Source organism: Lycium barbarum, chromosome 9, assembly GCF_019175385.1.
Source record: "Lycium barbarum isolate Lr01 chromosome 9, ASM1917538v2, whole genome shotgun sequence".
In the NCBI taxonomy this organism is placed as follows: domain Eukaryota; kingdom Viridiplantae; phylum Streptophyta; class Magnoliopsida; order Solanales; family Solanaceae; genus Lycium; species Lycium barbarum.
This window is the reverse complement of record NC_083345.1, coordinates 68804005-68821391: the sequence shown is the minus strand read 5'-3', so window position 1 is coordinate 68821391 and position 17387 is coordinate 68804005. Positions and strand designations below refer to the sequence as shown.

General features: G+C 37.9%; 1 protein-coding gene across 4 annotated transcripts in view; it reads left to right on the top strand.

Moving 5' to 3' along the window:
- Positions 1–17387, top strand: part of LOC132608908 (putative ABC1 protein At2g40090) — a 31954-nt gene that overhangs the window by 1428 nt on the left and 13139 nt on the right. For all 4 annotated transcript variants that reach the window (XR_009570607.1, XR_009570608.1, XR_009570606.1 and 1 more), the window contains exons 2-5: positions 10729–10883; positions 11029–11154; positions 11269–11364; positions 11441–11541. Coding sequence is in view for 1 of the 4 variants with exons in the window: in XM_060322698.1 (XP_060178681.1) it covers positions 10729–10883; positions 11029–11154; positions 11269–11364; positions 11441–11541 (478 nt within the window). In the remaining 3 variants the exon portion in view is untranslated. The remainder of the gene's footprint in view (positions 1–10728; positions 10884–11028; positions 11155–11268; positions 11365–11440; positions 11542–17387) is intronic.

Below are 17387 nucleotides of genomic sequence, written 5' to 3'. Positions count from 1 at the left end.
GCTAGCATATCAACTATCTTACTTGGCATGGTCCAGAGAATCCCCCTATAATTGAGGAACATCCTCCACAGTTGTTCAGTCAGTTTACAGTGCAAGAACAGATGATTAATTGTCTCAGGTTCCTCACCACATAGAAAACAACTGGAACAACTGGAACATAGATGATGACCTCTCTTACAAAGATTGTCCAGTGTGAGTGCTTATTTATTTTTGTGGGTCGATAGTGCTAAATTGGCCTAGTCATTAACAATAATTAATTAAGTCTTGGGCATTGAAATCTTTAGGAAGTGTAGGTTCTGCAGCTTTTGCCAATAGATAAAAGTCGACTGGGGAGCACATTAGGTTCATAATCTGTTGAATTACTGTGAAGCTGGGCATTAGCAACTTGACAAGGACTGTCATTTCTTCAGTCAGTCCTGTTTAGATATGTAAGGTTGGCTGTGCCCCAAATTACATGCCATTCATTTGGTTAATTGGTGTTTCTATTAGGTGTGGATTCAAACCCTTCCAGAATATACATGGAAGATGTTAGGTCACTTAAGCTCAAGATTGTGTATTCTGCTGCCATAAGAGGAATCAGGAATACAAGAAAGCACTGAGATTGCACTTTTGAGGTTCCATTTCATGCTAAAGGTTATAAAAGGAAATATTATATGCTTAAACATGCAGAATAACCCTCTGTTTGGATGGTTGTTTCCCGTGGTTCATTAATGTACAGTATGGTATGGTACGGTATGGTGTTGTATTGTATTGTACTGTATTAATGAACACAATGTTTGGATAGACTGTATCGTTTGTTGTGGTTTAATGACATTTGTATTGTTTGGTTTGACTGTATGGTACTGTATAATAACTTGTAAGTTTACTAAAATACCCTTAACTCTTAATTAGAAATTAATTTATATATATTAATAAAACAAAATAGGAACTTTAAAAAATAAGTAGGTAGTGGGTGGGGGTGGTGGAGGGGTGGGTGGTGTGAGGTGGGGGTTGTGGGATGAGGGCGGGGGTAGTGGGTGGTAGGGTGAGGGTGAGTGGTTGTGGGGTTGGGTGGTGGTGAGGGGTAGTGAGTAAGGGTGGTGGAGGGGTGGATGGTGTGAGGTGGGTGGTAAGGTGGGGGTGAATTGTTGTGGGGTGGGGTTGGGCGGTGGTGAGGGGTAGTGGGTGATGGTTGGGGTGGTGGCGATAAGTGGTAGAGGAGTGGGGTAATTGGGGGTGGGGGGTGGGTTGGGGTGAGTGGTAGGGTAGGGGTGGGTGGGGTGGGGAAGGGTGGGGTGGATGGTGCAGGGTGGGGAAAGGTGGGGTGGATGGTGGAGGGTGGGGCAGGGGTGGGGTGGGGGTGAGTGTGAGTGGTAGAGTGGGGGTGGGGTGGGATGGATGGTGGAGGGTGGGGTATAATAGGGAAATAAAATACGTAACCACGGAAAAACCACCAAATCCGTGGTTACACAAATTGAGATTTTTCATGGTTATATAACCATAGGATGAACCACGGGTTTACAACACCATACCACATAATTTTAAGAACAATAGAAACAAACATGGTTTCATACAAAACCATACATTAATGAACCACGGGAAACCACCATCCAAACAGGGGGTAAGTTTCAAATAAAGGAGAACACAAAAGTTAGCTCAATTAGTTAAGCGGAGAACTATAAATTTTGGACTGTCATTTGATCATCCTTGTAGGCAAAGTCTTTTTGATTGGTGATGTAGTGTTTTGCTGAAGCTCAATGTTTAATCTAGTATCTTCTTCTCGTAACAGATATAACATATTTTGGCTTCTAAATCTGTTTACACGTGGTAATATTGTTGCCGATACATTATGTGCAGTTTAACTTGTGTCTTCTATTCCCACTGCTTTCATGAAAATTACAAGGACATAACTTGATTCAAACAGTCATCATTAACCAGTTAATGCACATATCCGCTATGTACGTAGGTGGATTTACTGAGTTTAACATTATACTTCTGACATTAAACTCTATCCCGCTTACCTCTTGGCGACCAAGTAATTATTTCCCTGAGTGGGGGAAAAATAGCTAATAATGAACATGTGATAGCTGATAATGAAAATGTCTTTACTTAATAGTTGAAACACAGAATATAAAGTAGATATTGTTTGATATTAACTGGAATCCTCTTCAGACATAAATATTTGAACTTCCCATTTTACACTTAATAACAAGGTTTTATAGCCACTCAAATACTATGGCATGTTGAAGACCACCCAAGTATCAAAAGTTCTATAGTCCCACAAATGTTATGGCATATTTAAGACCACAAGTTTCAAAAGTCTTCCTTACTTTCTTAAACTTCGTGCCAAGTTAAACTATACTATATAAATTAAAATAGAGGGAGTATTAATTATGGAAAAGAATTACACGTACCTCCACCGAGGTTTCTATTTGTAACACATGTTTCCTCATGGTTCCAAGTAGTAACACATAGCTATAGTCTTTCATAATTTATATTACAAAGCTATACTGTAATTGAAAAATGGATAAGTTTGCTGCCATGTGGTAATTTATTTCACTTCTCTTTCATGCAAGTAGATTGCTTTATTAGCTTAATATCTTACTTGTTAGATGCATGCATTTAGTCTATGCTACTAAATTTTTTAAAGTTATATCCTGACAGAAGTAATGACTTAAGAAACTAAAGAAAAAAATAGAAAGAAATGCAGAATAATTTCATCCAAAAGAAAAAAGAAGAATAAGAAAAACTATTTATCTACCTTCTTTCTTGTCATTGTTATTGCAATTTTTACTAGTTTTGTTATTTATTTATCTTTAATAATGCAAAATCATTTGAAGAAGTTGAATGGAGGTAGGTTAAATTCATGATCCAATAGTATATGATAATGTACCCTTGCACACAAAAGAATAATATTAATGTATAAGGAACAAATTTATTGTTTTTTTTTTTTTTTTTTTTTAGGGGAACCACCCAGTTCCAAAATCAGAGCCTGGGTGGTATTTTATTGATAAGCAAAAAAGAATACACTTGAGGGGAGGGCTTAAACCATACCCCCATGAAATATGAAACTGGACATATCCAGTTTGATGCATGAAGGCCATTGCCTTGTACAATCCTATATGAGTCTATATGATGCATGCTCTCATAAGATAAGGGGTTCTATTCTAGTGAATGCAACTATATATGATGCATGCAATCCTAGTTACAAAGAACAGCTAACTCTTATTTTTAGTTAGTGCTAGATGTCCTTTGTATTACAAATGAGTCTAATGCAAAAGCAAACGACTCTAACAATCAAACCAATAGCTAAGGAGGATCAAATGTGTACAACTTATTGCTTTGAGTTCTTGTTCTAATACTTGGCAAACCCCATCTATCAATGTTAAGTATACCTCTAACTGGTTTTGGGAGTTCCTGGAAATCACTGTAAGTTGATGCATTGTTGTGAGAATGACTGATCTGTGCTAACATATCTGGAGCTTGGTTGGCTTCTCTAAGGCAATGCCTAATTTGTATTTGATGCTGTTCCAGGATCCTCTGAATCCATCTAACAATCTGAGCAATGTTCCATGGAGATTTAATCTTTCCCTGTATAGCTTGGACCAGAAGTAATGAATCAGCTTCTATCATGATATTATTCCAACCCCTGCTTATACACCATTCCAGTCCATATTGTAGTGCTTTTGCCTCTGCCCAATTACTTGTACCTTTGCCTAAGTTGATGCTATAAGCTGATATCATCTTGCCCTTATCATTTCTGATCAGTCTTCCTCCCCCACAATCATCACCCCTACAAATTCCATCACTGTTTAATTTGATGTGATTGGGAGGTGGGGGGTACCATTTAGTAATTTGATACTTTTCTTTGCATAGTTATTACTCAACTCGCTGCACATAGAAGGCCAGTTTGGTTCAGTCTTTATGAGTGGAAACTGAGTGTTGATTGTCTGAATAATTTGAGTAGTGATGTTCTTTGTTGAAATGCTATTGTTGAAGTTGATGTAACTAAATCTTATGTTACACCTAGCTTTTTCCCTATTCCCCAGCAGATCATTTGAGGTAGAATTCCTCTTACCAGCTTAGCAACAGGATTTTTAGCTTGCATATTCCAGCAATTTACCAGGATCTGTCTAAGAGGTATACCCTGAACTTTCATTCCTAAAGGATGACAGACATTTGACCATAGATCGTGTGCCAATTCACTCTGACCAAACAGATGTTCTGCAGTTTCTATCTTGTGGTTGCTGCAGCAGCAACATATGGAGGGCCATGTATCTTGGACCTCCCAATCTTGTTATCTGTTGACAGCCTATCCTTGATCATTCGCCAGAAGTGAAAGTTAATTTTGAGTGAGACATTCTTGTGCCATGTTCTTTTGTCATGCCAATCACCTTCTGCACTTTTTCTGAGTAAATTCCAAGCTGAGATATAGTGAAGCTTCCTTCTGTATTAGGGACCCATATAGCTTTATCCTTCTTTGAATGAGTGAAGTTGATTGTTATGTGTTGAATAGCGAAAAGAACTCTGTAACCAGCCCATTCACATGAACTTCATTGAGCATTATGTTTTTTGGGATTACATCATCTGATAGTAGCCTGTACAAAGCTCCTTCTCTGGATCAGTTGTCATGCCAGAAAGATATCTGCCCTTGTCCAATTTGCCATATGTTGTCCTCTATTTAGTGTTTTATCTTGCACATTGCTCTCCAAGTCTGGGACTGTACTCCTACTACCTTCTTAATTACTGGATTGATTGTTGAGCAGTATTTTGCCATCATATAATCCTTCGATAATGAATCTTTGGTTCTTAAGTAGTTTTTATTTTTATTTTTTATGATAACAGTTAAACTATATATCCACAGGTATACTACTTCAAAAAGAATGTAGTCCCCCTTTCAGAATGTTACACCTTACAGCTTGAATCTCCTATCTATACTCTTCCCTACAAGTAATCTAAAACATCAAAAATATCTTCAGTTTGACCTAAAACTTCCTGTTTACACCAAAAATAGTACAGAGCTATTCATTTTAAACTTCTGTAGGTCACTTTGTTTGCCCTCAAAACATCTCTGATTTCTTTTTTCCATACTGTCCACCAAATACATGCTGGGACAATCTTCCATCTCTCTTCCTGTCTTGCAGCATTGCCATCTCTGTTCCAGCAGCTAAGAACTCCTTTAATGCTCCCTGGTTTCACCCACCTGATCTTCCTCAGACTGATGAATATCTTCCATAACTGATCTGCCCATTTGCAGTGTAAAAAAAGATGGTTGATTGTCTCTGCTTGTTCCCCCACATAAATAGCATCTAGAGCACAACTGGAACCCCCTCTTGTTTAAATTTTCATGAGTCAACACTATTTCCTTTGCCAATAGCCAGGAAAAACAATTGACCTTGTAAGGTATTTTAGTTTTCCATATCATCTTCCATTGCCATCCTACCTCCTTCTTGTTTGATGTGTTCATGTCTCTGTAAGCAGAATTTACAGTGAACAAACCTTTGTTGTCTATCTTCCAAACCATAGTATCTCTTTCTCCTGTTAAATTATTGAATTGAGCAACTGTGGAGTAGAAGGCCGCTATGCTTTCCATTTCCCAGTCATTTAAATGTCTTTTAAGGTGTAAATTCCAACCTTGTCCTGTCCATAATTCAGCAACTGTAGCTTGTTGTTGAAGGCATAATGTGTATAGATCTGGATAGAGTTGCTTTAGAGGTTCATAACTAATCACTTGTCATCCCAGAAGGGAACTTTCAAGCCATTGCCAACTTTGAAATTGGATCTGTTTAGGACTAAAGGCCATAGATTTCTGATTGTTCTCCATACACTACCACCATATGGTATTTTCACCACATTTGTCATCCAGCTACTCTTCATACCATACTTTGCAGAGATGACGTCCTTCCATAGCATATTGTCAATTGTTGCAAATTTCCATAACCACTTCATCATCAAACTTCTGTTCTGGTTATTTATCAAATTCCATGGTGAGAGCTAGCCTGGAGGCTATCTCTTCTTCCTCTAAAGCTCTCTGCTCTTGTGTTTCCTCCAACTTAGCTAGTTGGCTTAACACTTTCTGCTTTTGAATTCCCAGATTGCCTTGTGCTGTCTTGCTCCATTCTTTCAGTTTCCCCTTTAAAGCTTTTAGCTTTGTCACCAGGATGTAATCAGGTTTCCCACTGTGGTTGAAAGAATCCCACCACCCCTTCACTCTTTCATTGAGCCCTTCTATATCCAGCCACCAATTTTCAAATTTAAAATAGGAATTTGTAGTTTCCCAACCTCCACATTGCAAAATTATAGGCGAATGATCAGAGGTCACTCTGTGAATAATGGATTGTTTAATATTTCTGAAGTTTGCATCCCATTCTTCAGAAAAGAGGAACCTGTCAAAGCATTGTTGATTTGCTGTGAAAGCATTGCTGACATCCCTTAAACACCTAAATCCCACACCACCCTCTTCGCATGGTAAGCACATAGATTCCCATTTGCTCCAATGGTATTTCCTCATAGATTCATTACCACTCCATAAAAATCTTGTCGTAGCACCTTCTAGTTGTTCAAAAGTGCCTTTGGGTGCTAGTAAGTGAACTGGCATTGCCAGTAGTACATGTTTGATCAAAACTATTCTGCCCCCCATTGATAGGAATTTCACATGCCAGGAATGAATTCTTTTGGTTATAGAGCACCATTTCTGAAAAGTAGATAATTTTCATTCTGCCTACAAACAGAGGGCAGCCAAGATTACTTCTAGATTGGCCTTTGGAGCAAATGCCCCACAACTTTTGTGTTTATTAGTCAGCTGAGCTGACACATTCTCATAAACAGTTAGAATCTTCAACACTTTTCTTATATTAGCAGGCTTACCTGATGCGAAGATTATGACATCATCTGCAAATGCCAAGTGAGTGATGTTTGGACCTTTCTTAGGTCTGTAGAAACCTGAATAATTCTCATCAACAGCAAGATTATTAAGGAGTATAGATAATAATTCAGCACATACACAAAATCAGAAAGAAGAAATATTTACATAATATTTGAAACAATATGGGAGTTATAAGTTACAATCTGAAACCTTGGGGGACGTATTTGTAATCCTTTTAATTGTACATTGAAAACATTCATAAATGATCACTATCTACATGCGTTTTTATGTTTGGATCGAAATAACATGGCGTCATGCGGAAGCTAACAATTGCGAACCTTGATTGGTGATAAATCAGACGAAAAAGAAAAACATACTAAAAGAGGCATAATAATTTAATATAGTTTGATCAATTGATCTACATATTAAAAACTAATATAAAATCATAAAAATTATTGAGAGAATAATCTCCCCTAAACAAGACTCTCTAAATGACTACATTGTGGATGCTACTGTATTGTGTATAAGAAGAAAAGCTCTTCTATTTATAGAAAAGTCTAAAACCTCTCATCCCAGAAAAGGATAGATATAGCAGAGTCCTTTTCCACAAAGAAAACCTTTTCTACCAAGAAATCATTTTCAAGTAAAACAAAATAATGGTAGAATCCAAATAAAGTGGGAAATTCAGGGCAAATCCTAACAAATCTTCCCTTGGCTTGCATTTTCTGGCAAAATAATCTTCATCTTTCTTCTTCACATAATCTTCATCACTGCTGTTTGGCATGGTTAAAAAGTAGGTATTGGTTGAAAATAGGAGCCTGGTTTATTAAAAGTGAGCACGGGTTGAAAATTGGAGCCTTGTGCGTTAAAAGTGAGCACGGGTTAAGTTGGAGCCCATACCTTAAAAGTAAGCATGGGTTAAAATTGGAGCGTTGGTGTTAAAAGTAAGCAAGGGTTGAAAGTTTGAGCCCATGCATTAATAGTAAACATGGGTTAAAAAACTGTTTTTGTTTTTATAGATAGAGCAGTAGGATTATTGAAAATATGGTTGAAACTTTTTCTCCACATGTAGTAGTAGGACAAAATCTTCAGTATCATCCAGTGTTATCAAAAGCGAAAAGCGCAAAAAAGCTCTAAGGTCAGCTGGGGCTTTAAGCGCAAAGCGCAAATAAAGCGTGGGCTTTAATGAAAAAAAGCGCAATGGTGCAAAAATATAAATATATATATTTTTAGTCCAAGATTAATAATAATAAGCATGAATAACAAATGTATGGGCAAAGAAATTGTAAAAATATTACGATAAAGTGAGATATTAATCATCTAGTGTCACTTCTCCAAGAGAGGCTCATTGGCAAGGAAAAGTATGTCTTAGAGCCTTGATGATGACACTGAAGCGCACATAAAGCGAGACGAAGCGCTCAACATGTTTTGAGCCTTGCTTCAGGGCTTAAGCGCACTTAAAGCGCGCCTTTGATAACACTGGTATCATCAAACTAGTTGCAACTTAATCTAAACCCGCTTTGAACTTGTCTTCAATCTTGTTGAACCATTAGCTCTGGTACCACTTGTTGGGATCAAATAACATGGTGCTATGCGGAAGCTAACAATTGCAAATCTTGATCGGCGATAAATCAGACGACAAAGAAAAACATACTAAAAAGGCATAATAATTTAATATAGTTTGATCAATTGATCTGCATATGAAAAATTCATATAAAAGCATAAAAACTATTAAGAGAATAATCTCCCCCGAACAAAACTCTCTAAACGACTATTTGTAGAAGTCTAAGACTTCTCATCCAAGAAAAGGATAGATATAGCCGAGTCCTTTTCCACAAAAGGACTCGGCTTTGATAACATTGGTATCATCAAACTAGTTGCAACTTAATCTAAACCCGCTTTGAACTTGTCTTCAATCTTGTTGAACCATTAGCTCTGGTACCACTTGTTGGGATCAAATAACATGGTGCCATGCGGAAGCTAACAATTGCAAATCTTGATCGGCGATAAATCAGACGACAAAGAAAAACATACTAAAAAGGCATAATAATTTAATATAGTTTGATCAATTGATCTGCATATGAAAAACTCATATAAAAGCATAAAAACTATTGAGAGAATAATCTCCCCCGAACAAAACTCTCTAAACGACTATTTGTAGAAGTAAGACTTCTCATCCAAGAAAAGGATAGATCTAGCCGAGTCCTTTTCCACAAAAAAAAACCTTTTCTACCAAGAATTTTTTTTTGAAGTAAAACACAATTATGGTAGAATCCAAATAAAGTAGGAAATTGAGGCAAACCCTAACATTTTACTCATTCCTTTAGTACTGTTTAGTTCATGAAAGGAAAGGGGAGGGTAAAGGCGGAGACACTGGAGTATTTGTTTACTCTTCTATCTGAGACATTGATGATTAACTTCTGGTTGTTTGATAATTTTGGAAGGGAAGTAAAGAATATTTTCTCCTTTCTGGCTTGTTTCTACCAGATTGAAAAAGTTGACGTGGAGGGGAACCAAACTCCTCCACTTTTTCCTTATTTTCTCTTTTGTTTCACCTCCTTGTATTTTCTTACAAACAAGAGTAATTACATGTACCGCCTCACGTTACTTTTAATATTTGCAACCTCTCCTCTTCGGCTCTTCCACTCTAACCAAGCACAGCAAATAGTCCATATTAGCTTAGCAAAGAATTAAGGTCTTCCTAGCTGACATGTGTTATTTGAATATTTACATGATCCATTTACACATCCCCAAGTTTGAGGGCGAAGCTTGTAAGGTTTCTCAACGCTCTACAATGATTGGAAAGCATCAAAGATAGTGTACTGTAGTCTGTAAATGCGTCCCATCGTATTGAATTATCTGTATGCTTTTCAGGAGAAATTTTAATCAAGAATTAGTTCATCTCATGTTATTTCTTGCACTTGACCTTTTAGAAAAGTCTGATGACTAAGTTTTTGTATGCATTATCGGAAGGACACTCATTTTTCTGTTTCAGGTAGGTAGGCATTAGGTATATTCTATCTAAAATAGAGAATAAACCCTTAATTCTTGTAGCAGGGAGGGAATAGTGGGAACGAGGGGTAAGTTCTATAGATGATGGCTTTAGTGTAAGTAACTACATACAAATAGTTCGTGTATATTGTAGATGATCAAAATGATTGCTTGCTTGTATTGAGTTATACATCCTTGGAGCAAATTGTCTGTTTGATATGTAACAGCTCAACATGCATGATTTAGTAGGCTGATCGAGCCTCACTGAAGGCTTGATTGTCATGTATGTGGTACCTTCATATGCTATATGGGTTGGTTTTAGACATTTGAGCAAAATATGAAAAACCATTTTTGGTTCTCGTGAGGGATGAAAATACTAAAATGTATCTTGAAGAAACTTGACTGGGGTTGTGGCTTTTGTTAACCATCATCTTACTTTGATCATTAATATGTAGAGCTCTTAGTTGAAAGTTCAGTATATCAAGTAATGGAGCCATGGGTTAGCAGTGCTCATGCACACTCAATATATATATCTTAGCTGTTTTTCTGGGAAGACCTACGTGAGAGTTAGCCAGTTTGGGTTACCTGTTATGAAGCTTCATTTGAATTTTTTTTCCTTTAACCTCGTTAACGTGCAATCAGAAAGAGGGCGGGGAGGAGGGGAGGGGAGACTTGTTGCGTCCTTTTTGGGGGTGATTATAGTTCAGCATAAGCTATTGCATGGCTTTCGAGTTGCTGATGAGATGTTATGGAACAGTACTCATAGTCATTGCTACCCATTTATGTGATGATATGATAAGCTTGACGTAGTTAAAAAATCAGCTCTAGGAATTTTTAAAGGAGAAGTGATTTTCAATATTCTAAGAGATTATCCAATTGTGACTCGTTGTTAGATTATGAATATTCACTCTGGGGACTGCCAGAAGCTAGCGCAGAGAGAGCAAAAGTCAAACATGAAGTTCACATGAGGGGTGCACGCAAGCTCGAAGAACTTTGTTTCAGAAATGGTGGAATTTACATTAAGCTTGGTCAACATTTAGGACAGCTGGTATGCTACTTCGCTCCTTAGGTTATTGTCTAGATAATTGTCTCATATTTATATTTATTATTCTGGGTCACAAGAGGGCTCTCACTTCTACAAGTAATTGCCCAACACTTTGGGCTTATCCAACTTGATGTTTGGTTTTCAACAGGAGTACTTAGTACCTGAAGAGTATGTTCGTATTATGAGGGAATCCATGTTAAATAGATGTCCTCATTCATCTTATGATCAAGTGCATGAAGTTGTCAAAAAAGAGCTTGGAGGTGCACCTGATGAAGTATGTTTTAATTTATTGAATTCTCCCCAAAAGCGATTTTATAAATTTAATCTAGCAGCAGTGTCTTTTTGGACTCGGTTTCTTACTCAACTGAGTAAAAACTTTTGTCTACAGATCTTTGATGAATTTGATCCCGTACCAATAGCAAGTGCTTCTCTTGCTCAAGTCCATATTGCCCGAACGCATGATGGGCAAAAAGTTGCTGTCAAGGTTCTATGTTAATATTGTTATAAATTGGGAGTAGAGAATTTCCAAATTTTCAGGTCTCTCATTTAGCTAATTGCAGGTTCAGCACACACACATGACAGATACTGCTGCAGCAGATTATGCGACAGTGGAGTTGATAGTAAACACATTGCATGGATTTTTTCCTTCCTTTGATTACAGGTTAGAAATATTCTCCCTTCTGCTAAGTTTCATGAACTTCTAATACAATTTTTTCCAGGGAGAGTATTTTTCTTATAGCCGGAAAATCCTTGCGAGCCAGTGAGGCATGGTTCAAAACTCGGTGGATAATGGCCCACCCTGCTACTTGTCCCAGGGAGAGTATTAAGAACTTAGAATCATGTATAGCAATCAATCAATAGCAATCAACTACTACTCAATCCTAAATTAGTTGTGGTCGGGTATCTAAATCCTCCCATATACATTCTACTCTATTTAGGTCAATCTCACCAATATTTATTAAAAAAGGTCCATCTCACTGCATACCAAATAAAATGTCTTTTAAGGCGACTTAGAAAGTTTCTCTAAAACTAGAATCTTTCTACATCTCAGACTTTTCCCTAAAGGGCCACATAAGTCTCTATCTAGAATAAAAAGACTCTTGACAAATACTCGATATAATGTAACAACACCACCACCTAGACCTTAGTCCCAACTAGTCTATATGGATCCTTTGTGCTCGTTATGTTCTATGGTTTGCTAAGTCCACATCATTTTGAGAGTTAGTAGGTCTTTTAGGATAACTTTTCTTTATGTGCTTTTAGATCTACCATATGCCATTTGTCACCTTCAATTATCATATTGTTGCACGTACTTATTGATGGATATGAAGATTGACGTAGTATATGGCCAAACCATCTCAGATGTCTTCTCTCGTTTAGACATCGATGCATGCTAGTTGCATTCTCTGTAAGATCTAATCTTGTTCAATCTTGTTGTACATTCATTTTAACCTGTGTATTTATGTGAGGTTTATCTTGTTGATACATTATGGCCTTATATGCCCAATGCTCACCACCGAACAACATTTTTGGTCTTACTACCAATATTTAACATGCCTTTCACTTAGTTAGGTGTATTCGTATCGCATTGGATTCCCATATCACTCCTTAATATTAGCGCTCTTATTGCAATTCCGCTTGTTATATGTTCTTCATTTCGTGCCATTATCTTAGAAGACTAACCTAGATATATGAATTGTCAACATTTGGGTACCACAATCCCACTAAAACTCATTTCATCTCCATTCTTCTTAAGGGGCTAGCTCCTCCATTTCAACTATCTTATTTAGTTCTATGTGTTACTTCTTTATATCATGCCATTTTCTTGGAAATTTAAACATAGATGTGAAGATTGTCTGTATTTAGGTACTATAATCCTGTTTAGACTCACTCCACGTTATCATGACATGTTTTGCCTTATGAATACTTTTACTAGTGTCACCTTTTGGTTGGCATCCTTGTTCATCAGTTATCCTATATTGGTTACTCATCCATTATGAGGGTAAATAAGTATAGGTCAGCAGATGCTCAGTGTAAACTGTAAAGGTACGGTCATGGAAAACTCTTCTATAGCGTTGTTCATCAATTATCCTATATTGGTTACTCATCCATTATGAATGTAAATAAGTATAGGCCAGCAGATGCTCAGTGTAAACTGTAAAGCTACGGTCATGGAAAACTCTTGTATAGCTCCTTCTACATTCTCACGCTTGGGACCCATATTTGTACTTATCTTTATGGGGTTTATATTTTGATATGACCTCCTTTTTCTCATGTACAGTCTAAATGAAATTTCTTGGTACTCTTATCATATATTTCCAGTGTAGGTTAATAAGTATCATTTAAAATCTTTCATCCTTTCCCTATACATCTTCATGGCGAAAATATAAGCTATGTTTTAGATTTACCAACATAAGTTCAACACGGTTGTGATATTCTCAAGTCTATACTCCATCGTTCTTATTCAAAGTTGCATTGTATGATTCATGAGTTTAATATATATTAACTCGTACAACTTTGAATATCCTCTTTATTCTTTTATCCCGGAATCAAGATAGTCTCTCTCCCATCGAACTCCTTAATATTATATTAAATAGTTTGGTTAGCTATACTATTCTAATATCTCCAAAAGCACTTCCAAACCTTTATAGGGGCATCACTTGAACCACATACTTCTGTAACCCTTGTTAAGAAAATGGACTTTGGTCCTAACTTAACCTCAACGCTTGCTCATGAGGTCTGTATAGTCCAAGACCTATAAAGAGATAACAATCTGTTCTCTCACCCAATTTGAGATAGTCTAATACCCTTAGCATGCCGAGGACTTAACAATGGAGTGTGGACAACATAACCTCCAACATTGAGAAAATCAAGAATAGGAGTTGGTCTAGCTCTAATACCGTGTTCAAAAGAATGAACTTAACCTCAAAAGCTTAGCTCATGAGATGAGGAAGGTCCAAATCATAAGGAGACAACAACCCATTCCCGTAACCAATGTGGGGCAATTTAACGTTTAGGCATGTCCAATATTGGACATTAGAGCATAGACAATGCGTCCAAGATCAGGTAAACCACTACTGATACATGGCTCTGATACCATGTTGAGGCGATGGACTTTGAGTCTAACTCAACCTCAAAAGCTAATTCATGAGGCGAGGATTATCTGAAACCATATAAGGAGACAATATCCCATTTCCTCAACCAACGCGTGATAGTCTAACGGTCTTCACCTTTTTCATGGCATCCGCTACTTCAATATAATTCTACGAGCGTAACTATGGGTTTTTGTCTATCAATGATGTATGAAGATATATAAAGTTATTCTCGTGTGTTGAGCAATTGACCAAAAGCGTCTTCATCTCTCTTTATCTCATTATATCCTCCCAAAACTTGTATTAGCGCAGTTCTTTACCCCTCTTCTCTCTTATTGTATTAGCTTATACATCTCTTTCTCTTTTTTTTTTACTCTCTCTTTCTCTCTCTCTCTCTAAGAAAACCAAACCAAACCTAACGGTCTTGTGACAGCCCTACCTCCCTCGCCCACCCTCCAACTCTGCCCCCCACTCCGGCCAGCAACCTCCCGATGGCCTCCCCAGGTAAGTTGTCTGTCACGACCCGACTCGGGGCCGCGACGAGCACCCGGTGCTAACCCACCCGAGCACCCTCTTAGCTTACTCTTATACTTACATCTAGGTGAGCCACATAATTATACATGCATTTCCATTCATTCGTCAACTAGTCCCATTTAGACAACAACCCATTTATATCATCATAGGCATCTATGCCACGTCAATGTACATGGGACCACATGGCCGACAAAATGATATACAAAACATAGGCCGACAAGGCCAAACACATCTACCCACACACACATGTCTACGAGCCTCTAAGAGTATAACATATCACATTAGCGGGATAGGACCCCGCTATGCCCATAATTATATACACAAAAGAATGAGTACCTAAAAGATATGGCTCCGAAGGAAATGGAGCTCTCTATGAAATCTCCGAATAGGCAGCTATGGATCAAGTCTGTCTCCCTGTGCACCTGCGGGCATGACGCAGCGTCCACAAACAAAAGGACGTCAGTACGAAGAATGTACTGAGTATGTAAAGCATGAGCAACATCGATAAATAAGCATCATGAACAACATATGAAATAGCATAGGAGGGGGGAGACAATAATATCATCGTCATAGCGCTGCCTGCCTTTCGTAGGACTTTCCATTTTTCATACGTATTTGTACACCTACGTCATCATCCGTATTCCATAATAGTACTCGTACCATACTTGTGCTCATATTCGTATACATGTCCTTATTCGTATTCTTATACATAGTCTTATCACATTCATATTCATATTATATACAGTCATTTCATATACATAGCATTTACATAGCATACCCGACCTCATAGGATCGGTGTTTCATACATACTTGGCCAATCAAGGCTCAAGGTTACTCATACCTGGCCCTACCAAGGCTTCAGGGTTATCTGTACCATCTGCAGAGGTGTGCGCGCGTTACGTAATCGTGTACATACTTTATACATAATCATATACATATATCCTACCCGGCGTTATAAGCTTGGGGTATCATTATAGCCCTTCATAGGCACATATAAGTATAATAGCCCGTAGGCACCTTTGGCATCATTATTATTATTGTCGTCATCACTATCATCATCATTATTGCTACATCCATATCTTAGGCTTACTCGTCATATGAGGGGCGTAGTACATGTTAAGGATCGTGAGCTTATGAGCTCGGAATGTCAATCACTTGAATACAACATACTCATATAGAGGAATTAGAAATTTGGCCAAGAACCATGCTTTATGAAAGAAGGGTTAGCCTTACATACCTTTTCGTCGGACTATTCTACACTTGCACGTTTCCTTCCAATGCTAGCGTCTATACCTTCATTAATATCATAACAATGGCCATTAGTCACTCACATTATCCACATTATCTAGATTTCTCAATTTGCTTCTAATTCTCCCATATTTATGGTCATGACCTCCAACTTCGTCCATTCGTCTAAAGTGTCGAGTTCATGATCTTAGTACCATTTATAATACATTCATATCGTAACACAACAACATTCATAATTCAATTCCAACTATTCCTCAAAATGTCACTATTCACCATTCATGACCTAGTTGACCACATTTTCTACAATCCATGTATTTTAATTCTCCAATACCTTAAACATCTTGTAAAAATCATGAATCTTACCTTAGAAGTTGTAGGAACAAGCTTTGGTTGATAATACCCCACTTTGAGCCAAACCCTAGTTTTTCTCCATTTGCATTTCTTGACTTGAATGGTATTTAATGGCTTGCTTACACTTGATTCACTTGTTTATGTTGTTGGGGACTTATAATCCTTGAAAACTTATGAAATAAATGTAGAGAGATGATTCTAGAGAGAAGTGGTGTAATGTGGAAATGAAATAAAACAAGTCTTGATCCTCATATTTAATGAATTGAAAAATCTGTGCTGGGTGAACAGTGGTCGTCCATGGAGGTTTACGGTCCGTATTTCAGTTTACGGACCGTCCCTCGTGGTCGTCTTTAAGCTTAAGCAGAACCAGAACTTAAGGCTGCATGCATGGTGATTTACGACCATGGTTTACGGGCCGTAAATCACTTTACGGTTCGTAAACCTGGTCGTATTTTACCATTTCTCGGCTGGGCAGAAAGCTGAAGCTTTTGCATGGCGGTTTACGACTGCCAGTTTATAGACCGTATAGCAATTTACGGTCCGTATTTTGCAATTTACGACCACTGGGCAGTTGCAATTCTGCAACTTCCCATATTTCTTAGACTTCTCATTTTAATCACCCCCGTCCATGCACATGCATTGCTTACCTTGTATCTCATCTTAACTTAGCCAACTTCCTCGTCTCACATCGGATACTTTCGAAATCTCGCCTAAGGTCATCAAACGTCGTTTCTTACTCATGGACATCATGCACTCATATTCATCACTAGTTCATTCTCTTGCGTACCAACGGAAAATTTTCCGAGGTGTAACATTGTCTCTCTCCTAGGGTTTGTGACAGCCCTATACCCACCTCCACCCCCACTCCTCTTCTTCTCCTATCTTCTTTCTCTTCTCTCCTCTCCTTCCTTCTCTCCTTCTCTCTGGTCCGACAGATTCGAGTTTCCCGGCGTGAACAGTGATTCCGGCGTGAGCAGGTTCTGTCTAACTGGAGTTGGTACCTCCGGTTTTTTATTTTTATTTTTTTAATTCTCTGTCTTTTATCCTTGCAGCTAATTTGCATTGTTACATTACTTGTTTCGTTCTTGGCGTAGTAGTTACACTTTCATCTAGATTATTGCTAACTTGTGTTTTAGTATTGATTCCTGCCTGGTCGAGTAGTTTATATTTGCTTTGCTGGCTTTGGTAGACGATGGTGGACTAGGGTCATGCTCTCGGACGGAGGTGAGGGTTAGAGGGGGTAGGTGGGTTAAGGGAGTCTCGAGTCTGCGAGTAGGGTCTT